The 14,272-nt window shown below is 52.1% G+C and overlaps 1 protein-coding gene and 1 long non-coding RNA gene across 8 annotated transcripts in view; one reads left to right on the top strand and one right to left on the bottom strand.

Moving 5' to 3' along the window:
* The window catches only part of ZNF697 (zinc finger protein 697), a 26,661-nt gene extending 21,428 nt beyond the window's left edge, over positions 1 to 5,233 (top strand). For all 3 annotated transcript variants that reach the window (XM_019730582.2, XM_019730581.2, XM_074319117.1), the window contains exon 3: positions 537 to 5,233. In XM_019730582.2, coding sequence (XP_019586141.2) covers positions 537 to 1,960 — 1,424 coding nt within the window. In that variant the 3' untranslated portion in view covers positions 1,961 to 5,233. The remainder of the gene's footprint in view (positions 1 to 536) is intronic.
* LOC109446819 (uncharacterized) lies at positions 4,066 to 14,272 on the bottom strand. 5 transcript variants are annotated; one of them, XR_012491847.1, is made up of 5 exons: positions 14,132 to 14,272; positions 13,467 to 13,575; positions 6,721 to 6,919; positions 6,461 to 6,589; positions 4,066 to 5,758 (listed from the first exon to the last, which is right to left on the bottom strand). It is a non-coding gene; the product is annotated as an uncharacterized LOC109446819 (long non-coding RNA). The 5 variants fall into 5 exon arrangements; XR_002137278.2 differs by having other exon boundaries at positions 6,461 to 6,919; XR_012491848.1 differs by lacking the exon at positions 6,461 to 6,589 and having other exon boundaries at positions 14,132 to 14,271.

Here is a 14,272-nt window from a genome sequence, read left to right as displayed (position 1 = left end):
CTGGTCCAGGCTGACCAATCACGTTTCAAAAATCAGTCCTGGGCCTGGTTAGGCCAGGTGGTCTTTCCTTGTGGCTGCCTAGAGTATGGTCTTACCTTTTGAGGTCAGAGCCTTGAAAGGCAGAGGGCGCTCTTAGAGTGAACAGATCCCCTCTGAGCTCCCACAGAGGCCCACCTGGCCCAAACTCGACCATGTCCCGCAGACAGTAAGGACCTCAGACGCTCTGTGAGCGGAGCCCTCGGGGGCAGTGGGTGGGGCCTGGGCCCAGAGACCGTTGCCAGGAACTGGCGAGCCAAGGAGGCAGGTGAGTGAGCTTTTCCCAGGTTTTGGAACTCGCTCTTCTTTAGACTTTCCCCAGGAGGTACCAGGTAGGAAAGAGGCTGGAATCCTGGGGACCTTGGAGAGTGACGTTGACAGTTCTCCCGAGAGAGGATTGATTAATTCGTGGCCCACACACTTTGAGGCTGACTTCCTCTGGGTTTATACCTTTCGAGCGCCAGGTATAGTCCACCCCATTGCCACCTTTTCTGTTGCAGAGGGGCTGCTGAGTGACGAAGAAGGGATGGCTTTCCGTGAGGATGACGACGACCAGTCTGCTGTAGCTGAGGTGGCCATGTTCCCAGGACTGTCTGAGTCCGACAGCATATCCCGGAGCCCCGGAGAAGAGGAGGAGGAGGAGGAGAGCGCCGGGGAGAACCGGCTCGAGGAGGAAGAGGAGCAGCCGCCCCCGCCCGTGCTTCCCTGGAGGCGGCACCTCTCCCTGGGGAGTCGGCACCGGGGTGACAAGTCAGCCCACCGCCGCTTCCGCCGGCTCCACCACCCCATGGCCATGGACCTCGGGGAGCTGGACAACCTGATGGCCAGCATCATGGACGCGCCCACCATCTGCCCCGACTGCGGGGAGAGCTTCAGCCCCGGCGCCGCCTTCCTGCAGCACCAGCGCATGCACCGCCTGGCGGAGGCGGCCGCGGCGGCCAGCCTGGAGCCCTTCGGCCTGGCGGGCGAGTGCGGGGCGGTGGTGGGCGTGGTGGGCGTGGGCGTGGGCGTGGCGGGGGACTTCGGGGCGGGGCCTGCGCTGGCCCGGCCCCCGCGCGAGAAGCCGTTCCACTGCGGCGAGTGCGGCAAGGGCTTCAGCCGCAACACCTACCTGACCAACCACCTGCGCCTGCACACGGGCGAGCGGCCCAACCTGTGCACCGACTGCGGCAAGAGCTTCAGCTGGCGCGCCGACCTGCTCAAGCACCGGCGGCTGCACACGGGCGAGAAGCCCTACCCGTGCCCCGAGTGCGGCGAGGCCTTCAGCCTCAGCTCACACCTGCTGAGCCACCGGCGCGCACACGCGGCCGCCAGCGGTGCGGGGCCGGCGGCGCTGCGGCCCTTCGCCTGCGGCGAGTGCGGCAAGGGCTTCGTGCGCCGCTCGCACCTGGCCAACCACCAGCGCATCCACACGGGCGAGAAGCCGCACGGCTGCGGCGAGTGTGGCAAGCGCTTCAGCTGGCGCTCGGACCTGGTGAAGCACCAGCGCGTGCACACGGGCGAGAAGCCCTACATGTGCTCCGAGTGCGGCGAGAGCTTCAGCGTCAGCTCGCACCTGTTCACGCACAAGCGCACGCACTCGGGCGAGCGGCCCTACGTGTGCCGCGAGTGCGGGAAGGGCTTCGGCCGCAACTCGCATCTGGTCAACCACCTGCGCGTGCACACCGGCGAGAAGCCTTTCCGCTGCGGCCAGTGCGACAAGCGCTTCAGCGACTTCTCCACGCTCACGCAGCACCAGCGCACGCACACGGGAGAGAAGCCCTACACGTGCATCGAGTGCGGCAAGAGCTTCATCCAGAGCTCACACTTGATCCGGCACCGCCGCATCCATACCGGCAACAAGCCACATAAGTGCTCGGGCTGCGGCAAGGGCTTCCGCTACAAAACGCACCTGGCACAGCACCAGAAGCTGCAGCTGTGCTAGGGCTGGGCCCCAGGAGGCTGCCCTCCCCTCCCCCGCCAGGAGCATGTGGGGAGTACATGTCCTGGGGGGAGACCCTATAGAAAGAAATGGGGAGCGGCGGGAGGGACAATCGGAGAGTGACAGGAGCCTTTTGCTATTAGGGGGCCCTGAAGGGGAGGGCTGAGTAAGAATTGTTCTTCTGGGGTGCTATATATGTTGCCTGTCTCCTCCCCAACGAAGAAATGTTTGGGAGATGTGTTTGAGCGCGGTGACTTCCTCAGATACACGCCGTAAGAGCAGGCACTTGGAGGACCTGGAGGAAGGGGAGGTAGGGGGTGGGAGGGAACAGGATGGCAGGTAATAGCGGAGGTTGGGCTGTGATGGCCTGTGGGAATCAGAGGAGAGGGTGTGGTTGGGGTGAGGGTTATGGGGTAAAATAAAAGGCGGGTGTGAATAACTATCCTGGTCCCACCAGGTGTTAAAGCCACTGTTTTCCCTGTCCCCTCACGTCAGCTATAGTCCTTGGAAAAGTCGAGGAACCTTGTCCGTCCTATTGGAGAGGATGTATTGTATGCTTGTCCCTTTCTTTCTCTGAGCCACAGTTAGCTGCTATTTTGAGGCATCCAGGGGAAACTGGGCAGAAAAGCTACACACCCTCATTTCAAGGATGAAACTTCAGAGGTTTACAAATTCATAACTGTTTTTCAGATCTGGGAACCCTGGTCCTGCTCCTGGTTCTTTGCTACTTCCTTTGAAATATTCCAGCTTCCTGCTGGGTCATGGGGGTCTGTGTGGGTGAGCAGACCCCAGCCGCCAGTGTCAGGTGTGTGCCAGGCTCCGGGTTTTCTTTCAGGTCTCACTTGGGACCTTTCACGTGAAGGGAAATGGAACAATCTTAGCTATGTGTGACTTTCCCAGGTCAGCTGGGTGCTTGTTTGAAGTGAACCTGGGACCAGCAGCAGCAGTTACTCCAGCGATCTGCTGCAAAAGTCACCAGCTCAGAGTTTTACTGGCCTTATGTGAGAAACACAGGAAAACAAAAGGTCCCATGTTGGGGTGGAAGGCTCCTTTGTTTCATTTGCCTTCGCTTTGTATCTGTGTATCCTTCGCCCTCTGGAGCGATGGAGGAGATCACCGAACCCCCACCTCCACCCATATTGACCTGGGCTCTGATCTGACTAGAAATTTTCTTTTTCCTACACACAGTAGAGGGAGGCACAGTAGAAAGCTCCAGGCTTTACACAAGGAGGGCACAAGCGAGGAGAAGTGAGAATGCAAAGTTGCCAAAAGCACAAGCCATGGATGGTTTCTGGTGGTTCTATAAATGCCAAACTAGCACTTTTGTATTTGTAAAGTGCTTTATACTTTTTAACGATTGTTAGTTGTTCCTCACACCTTTGTGAGGTAAATCAGTATTAGGGCCCATCTTAGTGAAGGCCTGGGGACAGGAGTGCAGCAGGCTATTCTGAAGAGAGGCTGGTAACAGTGTGGGGAGGTGTGGTCTGATCTTTTGTCTCTCCATCTCAGCTGCTAGGAAGGCTTACCTGTTGTGATTTATATAATCAAATAAAAACACTGAAAATTCGTATGCTTGATGGAAAACTTAAGGCTAGTCTAGAAGGTCCAAAGATGTCCTTGTTGACAAAGCTGGTCTTTGTCACCTAATTAGGGTGTCCTAGGTGTGTTCCATTTCTAGTAGGGGGCTATAGTTAGATGACGCTTGTATAGATTTCAGTTACCTGTGCTGAAAACTCCTTCCCTAGGTTAGCCTTTAGACGTTAGAGTTATGGAAAGCAGTATTGTTTTCTCCACGAGCGAGTGTTACCCTGTACTTTTCCTGGAAGCATCTTCACAAACTGTGGGACACACTTGAAGGAAAAAGACAAAACCCAACTACAAGATTGTTTTTACAGTTTAGCCAATCTGTGGATGCCAGTAATTGATACTTGGTCAGTTCTATTCTAGCAAAGAATCTCTTTGGGGACTGCAGAAAAGCATGTTTTTGTCATTATAAAAACACTTAAAAAAAAAAATCCTGAGACCTCTGGGTTTGTATCATGCTTGTTGATCTTGCCCTCTTAATCAGTTTACTGCTATTCACAAATTCAAATAGATTTTCAAAATAATTGTTTTGGAAGACACTAATTCCTTTTTATTTTCTTTTAGTTGAGAGTAGTACTAGAAAAGCAAGTGACCATTATTTATTCTGAATCTTGTAGTCTGAATACAAAGTGTATAAGACTCACCTGAAAATAATGTAACCAATTTATAGGTAACCTTATTCCTGTTTTTCATGCACATCTACCTCTTCCAGCTGTTTTGAGTTCTTTAAGTCTGTGCCTATGAAATCTCATTGAACTTTCGATTCCTCATGGGTTGACTATCCACTTGATGGGTTATTTGGCTTTTTGTTGCCGTTGCACAGTGTGGTCTGCATCAAATACGTTACATATTAGCAGCTCTGGAGAACGTTCAGTTGAAACTAATGTAAAATAATTTAGAGGCAGTAGAAATCTTTGGATTTCATTGGCGCCTCATTCTTTCTGTTACTGTGGCTGAGAGTTGGCTACTAGGTCAGTAGCCCTTCCGCGAGCAAACCCATTAGCAGAAGGAAACAGTCCAACCATCAACACCTACTCTCATGGTACATCTAAAATGTGATTCCATTTTGCTTACAATTCTTCAGGGAACATACCTGCGTTAAGTGAGGTTACATGCATTCAGGAGGTGGTTTCTTGTATTTAGTTTTAGAATACTAGTATTTCTGGTTCATTCTTCAAAACGTTACTCTAAAGACTCCTTCCCCCAACTCATGAATGATAACGGAGGCAAGTGTATCATTTGTTTCCTGGGAGTTTGGTCAAGTGCAGGCTGCCCTTCACCGAGCAAAACCTGGGGCAGAGTAAATCGGGTGAATGGCTTAAATCTTGAGCTCCGAGTTGGAAGGAGAAGACGACAAATTAACCCCGTGAGCCATGTGGTCTCTTCAAGATCAAGAGGCTGTGCATATGTGAAAAGTACAAATGAAGAACCTGTATTCACAGACAATCTGAGCTGTGTTTCTGAAGTTTGTGCACATTTTCCTTCACTGTAATGTTATTTGACAGCTGTGTGTTAAAATCGTGAATAATTTAATGATCCTAAGAGTAACAGGTTTTGTGTGAGCGTGTGCTTGTGTATGTGAGAATTGCCTTATTTTCAGGTTGTTTTATTTAATGATGGTTGCCTGGACAGTATTCTAGTGTTCAGCAACCAATATCGAATATTTGTCATTAAATCCTTATCAGTCTTTTACCATGTCCTGCTTTCTTCATTTGTCACTCATTAAATGGTCACTCAGTTCAGTCTGTGGAAGCTGTGCTCTGGTAGGACAGGGGTCAGCAAATCACCACATCCAGCCTGCTTGTTTTGGTAAAGAAAACCGTATTGCAATACAGTCAAACCCAGGCAGCCCAGCTTACATACTGTCCGTGGCTGCTTCTGAACTGCAGTTTAGTAGTGGTGACAGAGGCCCATGGCCCACAGTCCTCTGATCGTTATCTGGTTCTTTACAGAAGTTTGCTGACGCCTGTTAGAAATGTCCAAGGGGATTCTCCATCATCCTGAGATCGGCTGATGTCTAACCAGTAATTCGCCCCAAGTGCTTTTGCACTCGTGTGGCTCGGAGACGCTGGGAATGTGTTAATGTTTTGCCATTGGTGTCAATTTCCAAAGAGCTTGTGTCTTCATTCCTTGTAAGGACCCGTCTGTGGGGAGTTTGGGCTGTGGACGGGGAAGGAAGGACATTATGGAAAAGCAGTCTTGGGTCCCATCTCGAATCTATAAAAAAAAAAGTCTTCCTGAATCACATAACAAAGTATTTTCTTTCCCCCAGTTCTCAGAAATGTAACTTGACAGCTACTGATAACACTGTACGGAACTTATCAGCCAGACTGGCCTTGGCTGAAAGTATTTCTTAGCTAGCCTCTGCCCAACCTCGTGGAAACAATGAGACAGCTGTTTGTAAGGAAGGGATTCACAAGAAACAGAAAAGAGGAAGCATACAAAGCACCTTATTTTCTTTCAATGACCACAACTGCCTCCTTGTATGACAGTCCACGAGCCCTCTCTCTGCTGAGCAGGGACACTGGTGGGTCCCAGTCCTGGAAGGAGGCCCTCAGTACTGGGATTACAACTGTCCTTCCCAAGCAGCCAGCAGTCCAGCTCCTGGTCCCTGGGAAAACTACAGGTGTCCCCTGGGAAACTATCTTAAACCAAGTATTTGCCCTGTGGGGACAGACAGCAGTGTGCTGCATCTTCTGGGCCACACTGAGAGGGGACACTGAGCCAGAACCACCGTTAGAACAGGCATCAATCCATGTGAGCGATGCCTGGTCTAGTCACCTTGGAATTTCTAAGGCTTGGTTAGCTTAAGACAGGTTTTCTTAGCCTTAAGTGCACAGTAGAATTACCTGGAGAGCTTTAAAAACGCAAAAAACTGCTCAGAGATTGAGTAATGGGTCTGGGGTGAGGTGTAAGTACCTGGGATTTTATAAATGCTTCCCAGGCAATTTTAACAGGCAACCAGGGTGGAGTCTGTAGGACCAGTTCGACCTCCTTTCTTCCTTGGGGATTGTGGTAGGTAAAACCATACTCCTCAGATCCTCTCCTCTGTCGGGGGTACAGAGATGGAGGGCACTGTCAGAGGCAGTGGGCTTGGCTGCCTGGCTACCCTTGGTCAGGCCTGCCCTTCACACACCTTCCCCACATAGTTCATGCTAAGTAAGGGCCAGGAGTCGTGCCTGTCTTTGAAGTTCATCATGCCACACGAGATGGGCGTCCCCGGCTGCTGCTGGCCGTCCATCTCTGCCAATCATAGACTGCCCGCTTCCCCTCTTTCTGATCTTCATTCGCTGTCTCGGTTCACTTGACAAAGCAAAAGTCCGTGCATTACTCCTTTCCTCAGCGGCTTTTGGCAATCGAGTTTCCTCAATTCTGCCCCTGGGGGGAAAGGGAAGAGCGCGCCCATCAGGACACCGGTTTGAACAGACTGTAGTGTCAGGCTTTTCCTGGGAAGAGCCCCAAGTGTCAGCACATCCCACTTCCCTGCTGTTTTCAAGGTCACCTCTGCTAACCCAAAACACATCCCAATGGCTTTCAACTTCCAACTGCCCCAGGGATCCAGGCCCCTGTTCGCAGCCCTTTCTGCATCCATCCGGTGACCTGCCTCATCACAGCAGCAGGGAGGCTTAGCTTTGGAAACCTGACAGGTGGGTGGCAAGGTGTTTCCTGTACCAAATTGGGAAGATTGAAAAAAGGCATCAGTGTGCGCAGTGGTCAAGCTGGCATTTCCACTCATCTCTGTAGTGGCAGGGTTGATGGCCCCAGGCCTTAGCAGTTACTGGAGAGCAGGAATTCTGTGCAAGCAGGCTGACGCAGTCATTTATTCACAGAAGTGACTGCCCTGAGATCCCTCCCCTGACCCTCGAGGGCTGGAGCGATTCTTCTGCCAGGACGTTTCCAGGAGCGATTCTTCTGCCAGGATGTTTCCATGACGTCCTGTACATGCCCCCTTATGCCCCAAGGCTGTGGCTTATAGGGGCAGAGACTCTGCGAAGTTCATCCACAGACATGCCGAGGACGCATGTGCTGGGCTTGTGCTTACTGCTGGGGTGCAGGTATGAACAGGCTCCCATGCACACTCCCGCGGGGTAAAGGGGAAGGCTGACCTTGTTCCCGGCCTCACATCACACCCGGCTGCCCTGTGGTGAATTATTTTGCAAACTCTAAGTATGACTAGGGATTTGGACCCTGGTGGGGCAGGAGTGGGAGGAGGGGAAAGGAGGAACTCGTTAATGCTAAGGCTTCAAGATGGTACCTTCGGCAAAGGCTCAGGGTGAAGCAGGATGAGGATGAGGACTTGTGCCACCGTAAGTCAGGAGTCACAACGGCTGTACATCAGGCACTGGCCACTTTCCGGGGCTTTGGTGGAGGGGGGAAAGGTGTGTGACCTTGGCAAGACTCACAAAGCCAGCGCTGGGAAGGGATGTGGCGAGACATTTCTTTTGTGAAGTCTACTGTTAGGGAGTGTCAGAGTCAAACCTTTGGCAGGCCGGGACCATCTCAAGGCTTCGGCGGAAGTAGCTCTCTGCTCTCCGCGTTCAAGTTAAGGGACATAGTAGGAGTCACGGACATGACGTCACAGCCAGGGGCCGCTGGACGGAGGGAAGCTCTGTCCCATGTGGTGCAGCCTAGGCCGGGCACTACACAGACTTGACCTTGGCCTCGTCTGTCCAGTGGAAAGATGCAGGCCGTCCCTTTGAGGGCGTGCTGTGCTGGGGAGTGTGCAGACCAGGCCTTTGGTGTTCATTGGCTGCCATCTTGAGCAAGGCTCAGACTTTTCTGGGTCCCTGTTTCCTCTTCAGGAGGCACTGTCTCTATTGACTCTCCCACTCTAATGTCTAGTGATTGTCAAAGAGCTTAAAACCCACTTGGGAAACCTCCATGGAGGGTCTGCAACTCTCATGGGATTTCAGAGGTGGAAGGGCACTGCTGTCTTGCTGGGTCCCTGCCCTCGGTCCTCCACAACTAGAGGTGTATTACGCCTCCTTACAGATGAGGTGCCAGGTACCAGGAGAGCTGAGACGTTCTCAGCTGTGGCTTCGCACCAGCAAACCAACACTGGAGGGGAGGCCAGCTGCAAAATTATGGACGTGCCTGAGGATAGGCAGCTGACTTACAGCTGCTGAGAATTGCTAGGCAGGGGAACTTAGAAACAGACCACACCTTCATCTGCAGGTAAGAAAACGGACCAGGAAAGGAAAGGGATGTGCCTTCACTTTGACGGCAAAACTGAAGGAGAACCCAGAGTTTTCACTCTTATTTGCAGAAACGGTCTGCTTCTAAAATGAGAGAATACTCTGTTCCTTTGCCCTCCTCATCCCCCTGCTTCACTCCGGCTATGTTTGTTCCTATTGCCTGAAGCCCAAGCCTGTCCATGCAGGGCCCACATTCCGCAAGCTGAGGTTGGAGGGTTGGAATTACATGGGTTCCATAGAAGGCTCAGGCAGCTTGGTGCGCTGGGTAAGCCCGCCCTCTGCCCTCTGTCCAGCTGTTCTCTCTTATCTCTATTTGTTTTTCCTTAATGAATATGTTGGTAGAGTCAGCCTCCTGGCCCCGTGCCTTCTCGGCCTCCAGGAAGCTGTGTGCTCCCAGGCCGAGCTCAGCTGGCATGGAGTCCAACTTTATCCTGCTTAGGGGACACTCAGACTTGGATGGGCTCCACTCTGCTCCCTGAAATCCTGTTTATTTTGGTCCCTTTCTTGAAGAACCTCATCGTCGCTTCCTTCACTCCATAAATATTGACTGAGTGTTCACTCTGGGCCCGGCGTGGGGATACAGCTGTGCACAGGTTGTTAGTACAGTGTGCCCAGGGTGCTGTCCCAGAATGCATAGTTGAGTTGGGGAAACAGGTTAATAAGCAACCACCCTGGACTGTGACAGGAGCCTAGCGGGGGACATGTCACCCCTCCGTGGAAGGCTGGAGACCCTGCAGGAGGTGCAGATGGAAGCACGAAGGGATTTGGCTGAGGAGGGGAAGCTGGGGGATGCAATGTGTTGGGGGCAGGAGCGGCATGGTGTGACGTTGGTGTGTGTTCAGGTGGTGACTTGAGAGGTGGATGCTGTGACTCAGTTTCCCCGGGATGTGCTGTGCTGCTCCTCAAAATCTGTGTTTCCTGGCCCCGGGGCCCCTGCTACAAACTATCCCCTTTTCTTCACCACAAGGATTTCAGCGTGCTCTTGAGCAGCTGAGTGGAGAGCTCTGGGTTCTAGCCCAGCTCTGCTGTTGATGGTCGGGTGACCTTGGGAAAGTCACTTCACTTCTCGGGCCTCTGTTTTCTCACTTGTGAAATGGGGGGAGGGAAGTAGCCCATAGTTAAAAGCTGGACGCTCCAGGGCCCTTTTTAGCCCTAAAATTGGAACTCCACAAACACTTCGCACTCCCCTGGAGGACCTGAGGCGCCTCCCCTATATACCTAAGATTAAGCGAGAGGTCGTTCGTCAGCTGCTGAAAGAATTCTCACAACCAGGACTGGCTGCGTAACGTGCACCCCTCAGTGCAGAATCAAGCACGGGGCTCTGAGACTGCACACGTCACACGCCCTGAAGCCACCCTACTCCTAACTGCACCGCTGCTTTTCCAGACTACAGCTGGGGCAAGGAGGCTTCAGATCCCAGCCCGCGAGGATATTCCGAGCATACCCACCCCGTCGCCAGCACCCATTAGGGAAGAGGGACTGAATTTGCTAGTGCAGGTTCTGTTTCTTGAGGCAAGACTGCACTCTTAATTAGTGGGGAGTTTCAGGTTTCTAGAACAGACTGGTGACTGTTCCAGAGTTTGTAACTGACCCAGGGCCCCCTGCCCTTGGGGACATAGTGGCCAATCCACTTTTTCTTAGTCCTCCCTTCCCCCTCCATTCTGTCATAATGAGCCTCTTTCATGCCTCACAACAACTCCAATCCTTGCTCGTTACCCTTCTGTGGGATGCGGGCCATGACACAGGAAAAGCCTCCTCCTCTCAAAAAAAAAACTTCCCCACAGTCCCCTGGTGCTTTAAGAAGCACTTCCTGTAGCCAGAGGGATTGAGTTGTCCTCACCTTGAGTCACTTAAGGCGGTGGGAGATTTTCTTCTGAATTCTGTTTTCAAAAATAGAATTTCCTTATTTTTGTAGTATGAAAACTGTGGGCATTACACTGGTCCAGGTTTTATTTTGAATTTGCAGTCCCCTTAAAATCTTAGCAGCTAGGTGTTGCCTTCATGAAAGTCTTTTCCCTCTCACATTCCACTCGCTGGCTCACTCTTCACTATCATGCGAATAAACCCATTTTTCTCCCCCTACCTCGTGTCTCTTCCCTTCTTTTTCTTGATTCTCATAATGATCCGACTTCTTCAGGTTCAATGATACCTTGAAGTTATCTTGGAATTCTTCGGTTTGCCATTCCTTCTGCCACCCTGACTCCCTTCCTTCCCCATCTCAGCAATTCAGTCCAGTTTGGGTTTTGTCTGTCTGTCCATCCACCCATCCATCCGTCCATCCACCCATCCATCCGTCCATCCACCCATCCATCCGTCCATCCACGGTGCCGACTTTGCATCAGGCACGGAACCCAGCACTGGGGACACACACGAAATGCCTGTGAGTGCCTCGGGGACAGGACAGCGGCGCAGGGGAGACAGAATATATAACTAATCACCATGCAATTGGATAGGCACAAGGCACAGAGGTGATACGGGGGTGGGGGAGTGTTGGGAGGTGAATAAGGGGTTGAGAGGGTGTGTGGGTAAGAAGGAACACTGCAGGCATGGGAGTTTGGAAAAACATGGCATATACTGGAAGCTCCAAGTTTTGGCCTACGGTTGGAACATGGCACTGAAGAATCTGTGGAGGGGGAAAGACTAGTGAGGATTTGGTCTGGAAGGTAGGCAGGGGCTACACCTTAAGGGGCCTTTGTATGTTGTCGTAAGGCACTCAGCATTATCCTAAGAGTGCTGAGCGAGGCTCTGCTGAATGGTTTTAAGGGAGTGACATAGTCGGGCTTTGTTTCAGACGGTCCACTCTGGCAACGATGCTGGGAATGGATTTTTATGGGCAACTCTCCGGGGCAGGAGGCAAAGCAAGAGGCGATGAGGGCCTGAACCCAGGCTGTGTTCCCAGGGAGGGAGAGGGCACCTTTGGGAGGTACTTTGGAGGTGGTAAGCGGTAGGATTGAATGATACATTGGAGGCGGAGCTGGGGGATGACATCCAGGTTTCTGGCTTGAGAAAGTGGGTGCATAGGGGTGCTGTGACCACACTCAGTCGTTTTCTAAAGCAAGGTCCGTTCCACCTCAGGCCGGCCTCCGCTGCTCCCGGCGTCCCATGTTGTTAACACGACATAAATCAGACCTTTATTTCTTGCTTGGATTCTAGAAGCGTCCTCTTAATCTCTTCCATCCATCCTACACACTGCTGCCAAAGTAACCGCCCAGGGACAGCTGAACAAGCACCATCTAAGGTTGCTCAATGCACATTGAATAATCTCCAAGTTCTGTAGCCCGACTGTCCATATTCCTTATAGGAAGGACATGGACACGGGCTGTTTCCCCTGAGGGTCTAATTTTCCAGAGCAGGTCAGGCATGTTACACGTGAAGTAGTTAAATGTCAAACGGCCTTTAGAAGGGGAATGGAATTCCTGCTCTGAGGTGAAGAAAGCAGGAGGCAGCGGTGACCCAAGGTGTCCTAGTCTCTTCCCATCACGTCTCTCCAGGTGTGTCTTCCATTCTCCCCTATGCTCTCTGGTCTGTCCCCACTGGTCTCAGACGTGCCTGGAAATGACACCCCTTTCCCACCTCTGTGTCTCTGCAGACTCCATTGCCTCTGCCTGAAATACTGTTCCCCACATTCAACATCCAGCCCAAAGGTAAAAGGGCTCGGGTGAGTGCCCCACCCAGCTGGGGTCTTCCAGAAGCTTCTTACCTCTCTTTGGCACTTTGCCCATTTGACTGCATACAATATTGACCATGTCTCTTACTTTATAGCCCCCATTAGACCAGGAGCGGAGATGGAACACTGGAAGCCTTAGGCCTGGGTCCAGCCTCAGGTGGGATTTGTTAGTTTGCATTTTTTCCCATCCAAATTAATTAAAAAATGGTAACCTACATCAAACACACAGAAAAGTGCAGCATATGATATAATGTATACTCAGGACCCATCACCAGGAATGAACAGATTGCCTCCAACACCTCGCCACCCACGGTTTAAGAAATAAAATATTATACATACAATTTGAGCCTTAGCCCACACACCCCATTCCCAGCGCTGGCCTTCACACTGCTTTCAGAATCTAGGATGAGGTGCCAGAATGTAGAAATAGAGACATTTCACATAAAGATTGGAAAGTTTTTGCTTTCCTTTAAGAGTCAGAAGATCTGGTGGGTAACTTGGGGTGGACTCCCAGCAGCAGAATATGGGCTCACACCACCCGTCCCCCCACCCCTCCCTAAGGTCTCTTAGCCGCAGGCGGCCTCACTTATACGTGGGGGTCGGGCTCCTGCAGGCACGTGAGCTTCCCATCGTCATATAAACCCTCTGAGGTCAGAAAGCTTTTTTATGACTGGAACCGGACCACTTGCTGGATAACCTTGAGCAAATTATTCCTATTTACCTCTCTGTGCCTCCATTTCCTCACGTGTCAGATGAGGATAAGCAGAGAACCTACTTCTGAGTGTTATAAGGATTATTATATAAAGTGTTTACAACAATACCTGGCACGTGACTCTCCTGCTGGAGGCCCAGAGTCTTTTATCCAAACCCTTGGGGGCTAGATGTGTTTTGGAATTCAGATTCCTTTTGGATTTTAATAAGGTAGTAAGTATAAATGTCATATATTACATAACAGCCCCAGCAGGATCTGGGCCAGCCCCCAGTAATCACACACACTGACATTTCTGCAGAAAAAAAAAGCATGGGATTCACATTAAGAGTGACACAGACGGAAGTAGCTTACCCATTTCAGGGAGGGGCGGGCTGCCTAGAAGACGAGGCCAGTTCCAATCCCAGAGATACCCTGCCCCCTCGTCCCAGACTTCAGCTCTTTCTTGGATATTTGGGCGTACCTGTGAGAGGAGAAAATTGTGAGCTTGGTTTTTGTTATTGTTCTTGGTCTGTCTGCTAATAATTTTGTAGTTGTGAGAAAGACAGGACCCCGGAGTTTCTACAACAGCTGGTTTGGCTGCCCTTCCAGGCCACCTCCCACCTCCCACCTCCCACCTTTCCGGCCTTCTGCCACTCTCCAGGCCATCCACCTACCTGTCAGCTCCGCCGCGGGTCTCTGAGGCTGCCTCATCAAGCCCATTGCCATCCGTTGCTACCTGGCACCCTATGCTGCCTCATCCCCCCTGGGAAAACACTCCTCACCTGGACGGCCGGCCTCCTCACTCCTTTTTGTCCCCCTCCCTTTTCCAAGCTCCTCGGCTGCTGCTCAGCCCCTGCCTCGACCACCTCACTCTTCTACCTGAGTCCCATCCATCCTTCAAGGCCTAGCTGAGGTCCCACCTGCTCCGTGGGAGGTCCCAAAAGCTCCGTGAGGCTTTTCCCTCTGTTCTCCGGACTCATTCATATATACCTCGCACTTAACCCAGTGGCCGAGCATCTATCTGTGCTTTCACTCACCCATTTACTGCGTACTCTGCGCAGGCACCCCGGTGGGGGGAGGGAAGGGCAGGGGAGGGAGGGCAAGGCAAGGAAGGACAGGGCCCAGGTTCAGGCGGCTGCCTTCTTCCCTCCGAGCCTCTGCTGCCCCCGCGCGGTGCT

The sequence above is a fragment of the Rhinolophus sinicus genome, linkage group LG14, assembly GCF_036562045.2.
Source record: "Rhinolophus sinicus isolate RSC01 linkage group LG14, ASM3656204v1, whole genome shotgun sequence".
Classification (NCBI taxonomy): domain Eukaryota; kingdom Metazoa; phylum Chordata; class Mammalia; order Chiroptera; family Rhinolophidae; genus Rhinolophus; species Rhinolophus sinicus.
Note: the sequence above shows the minus strand (reverse complement) of the source record. Positions and strands in the feature narration are given on the sequence as shown.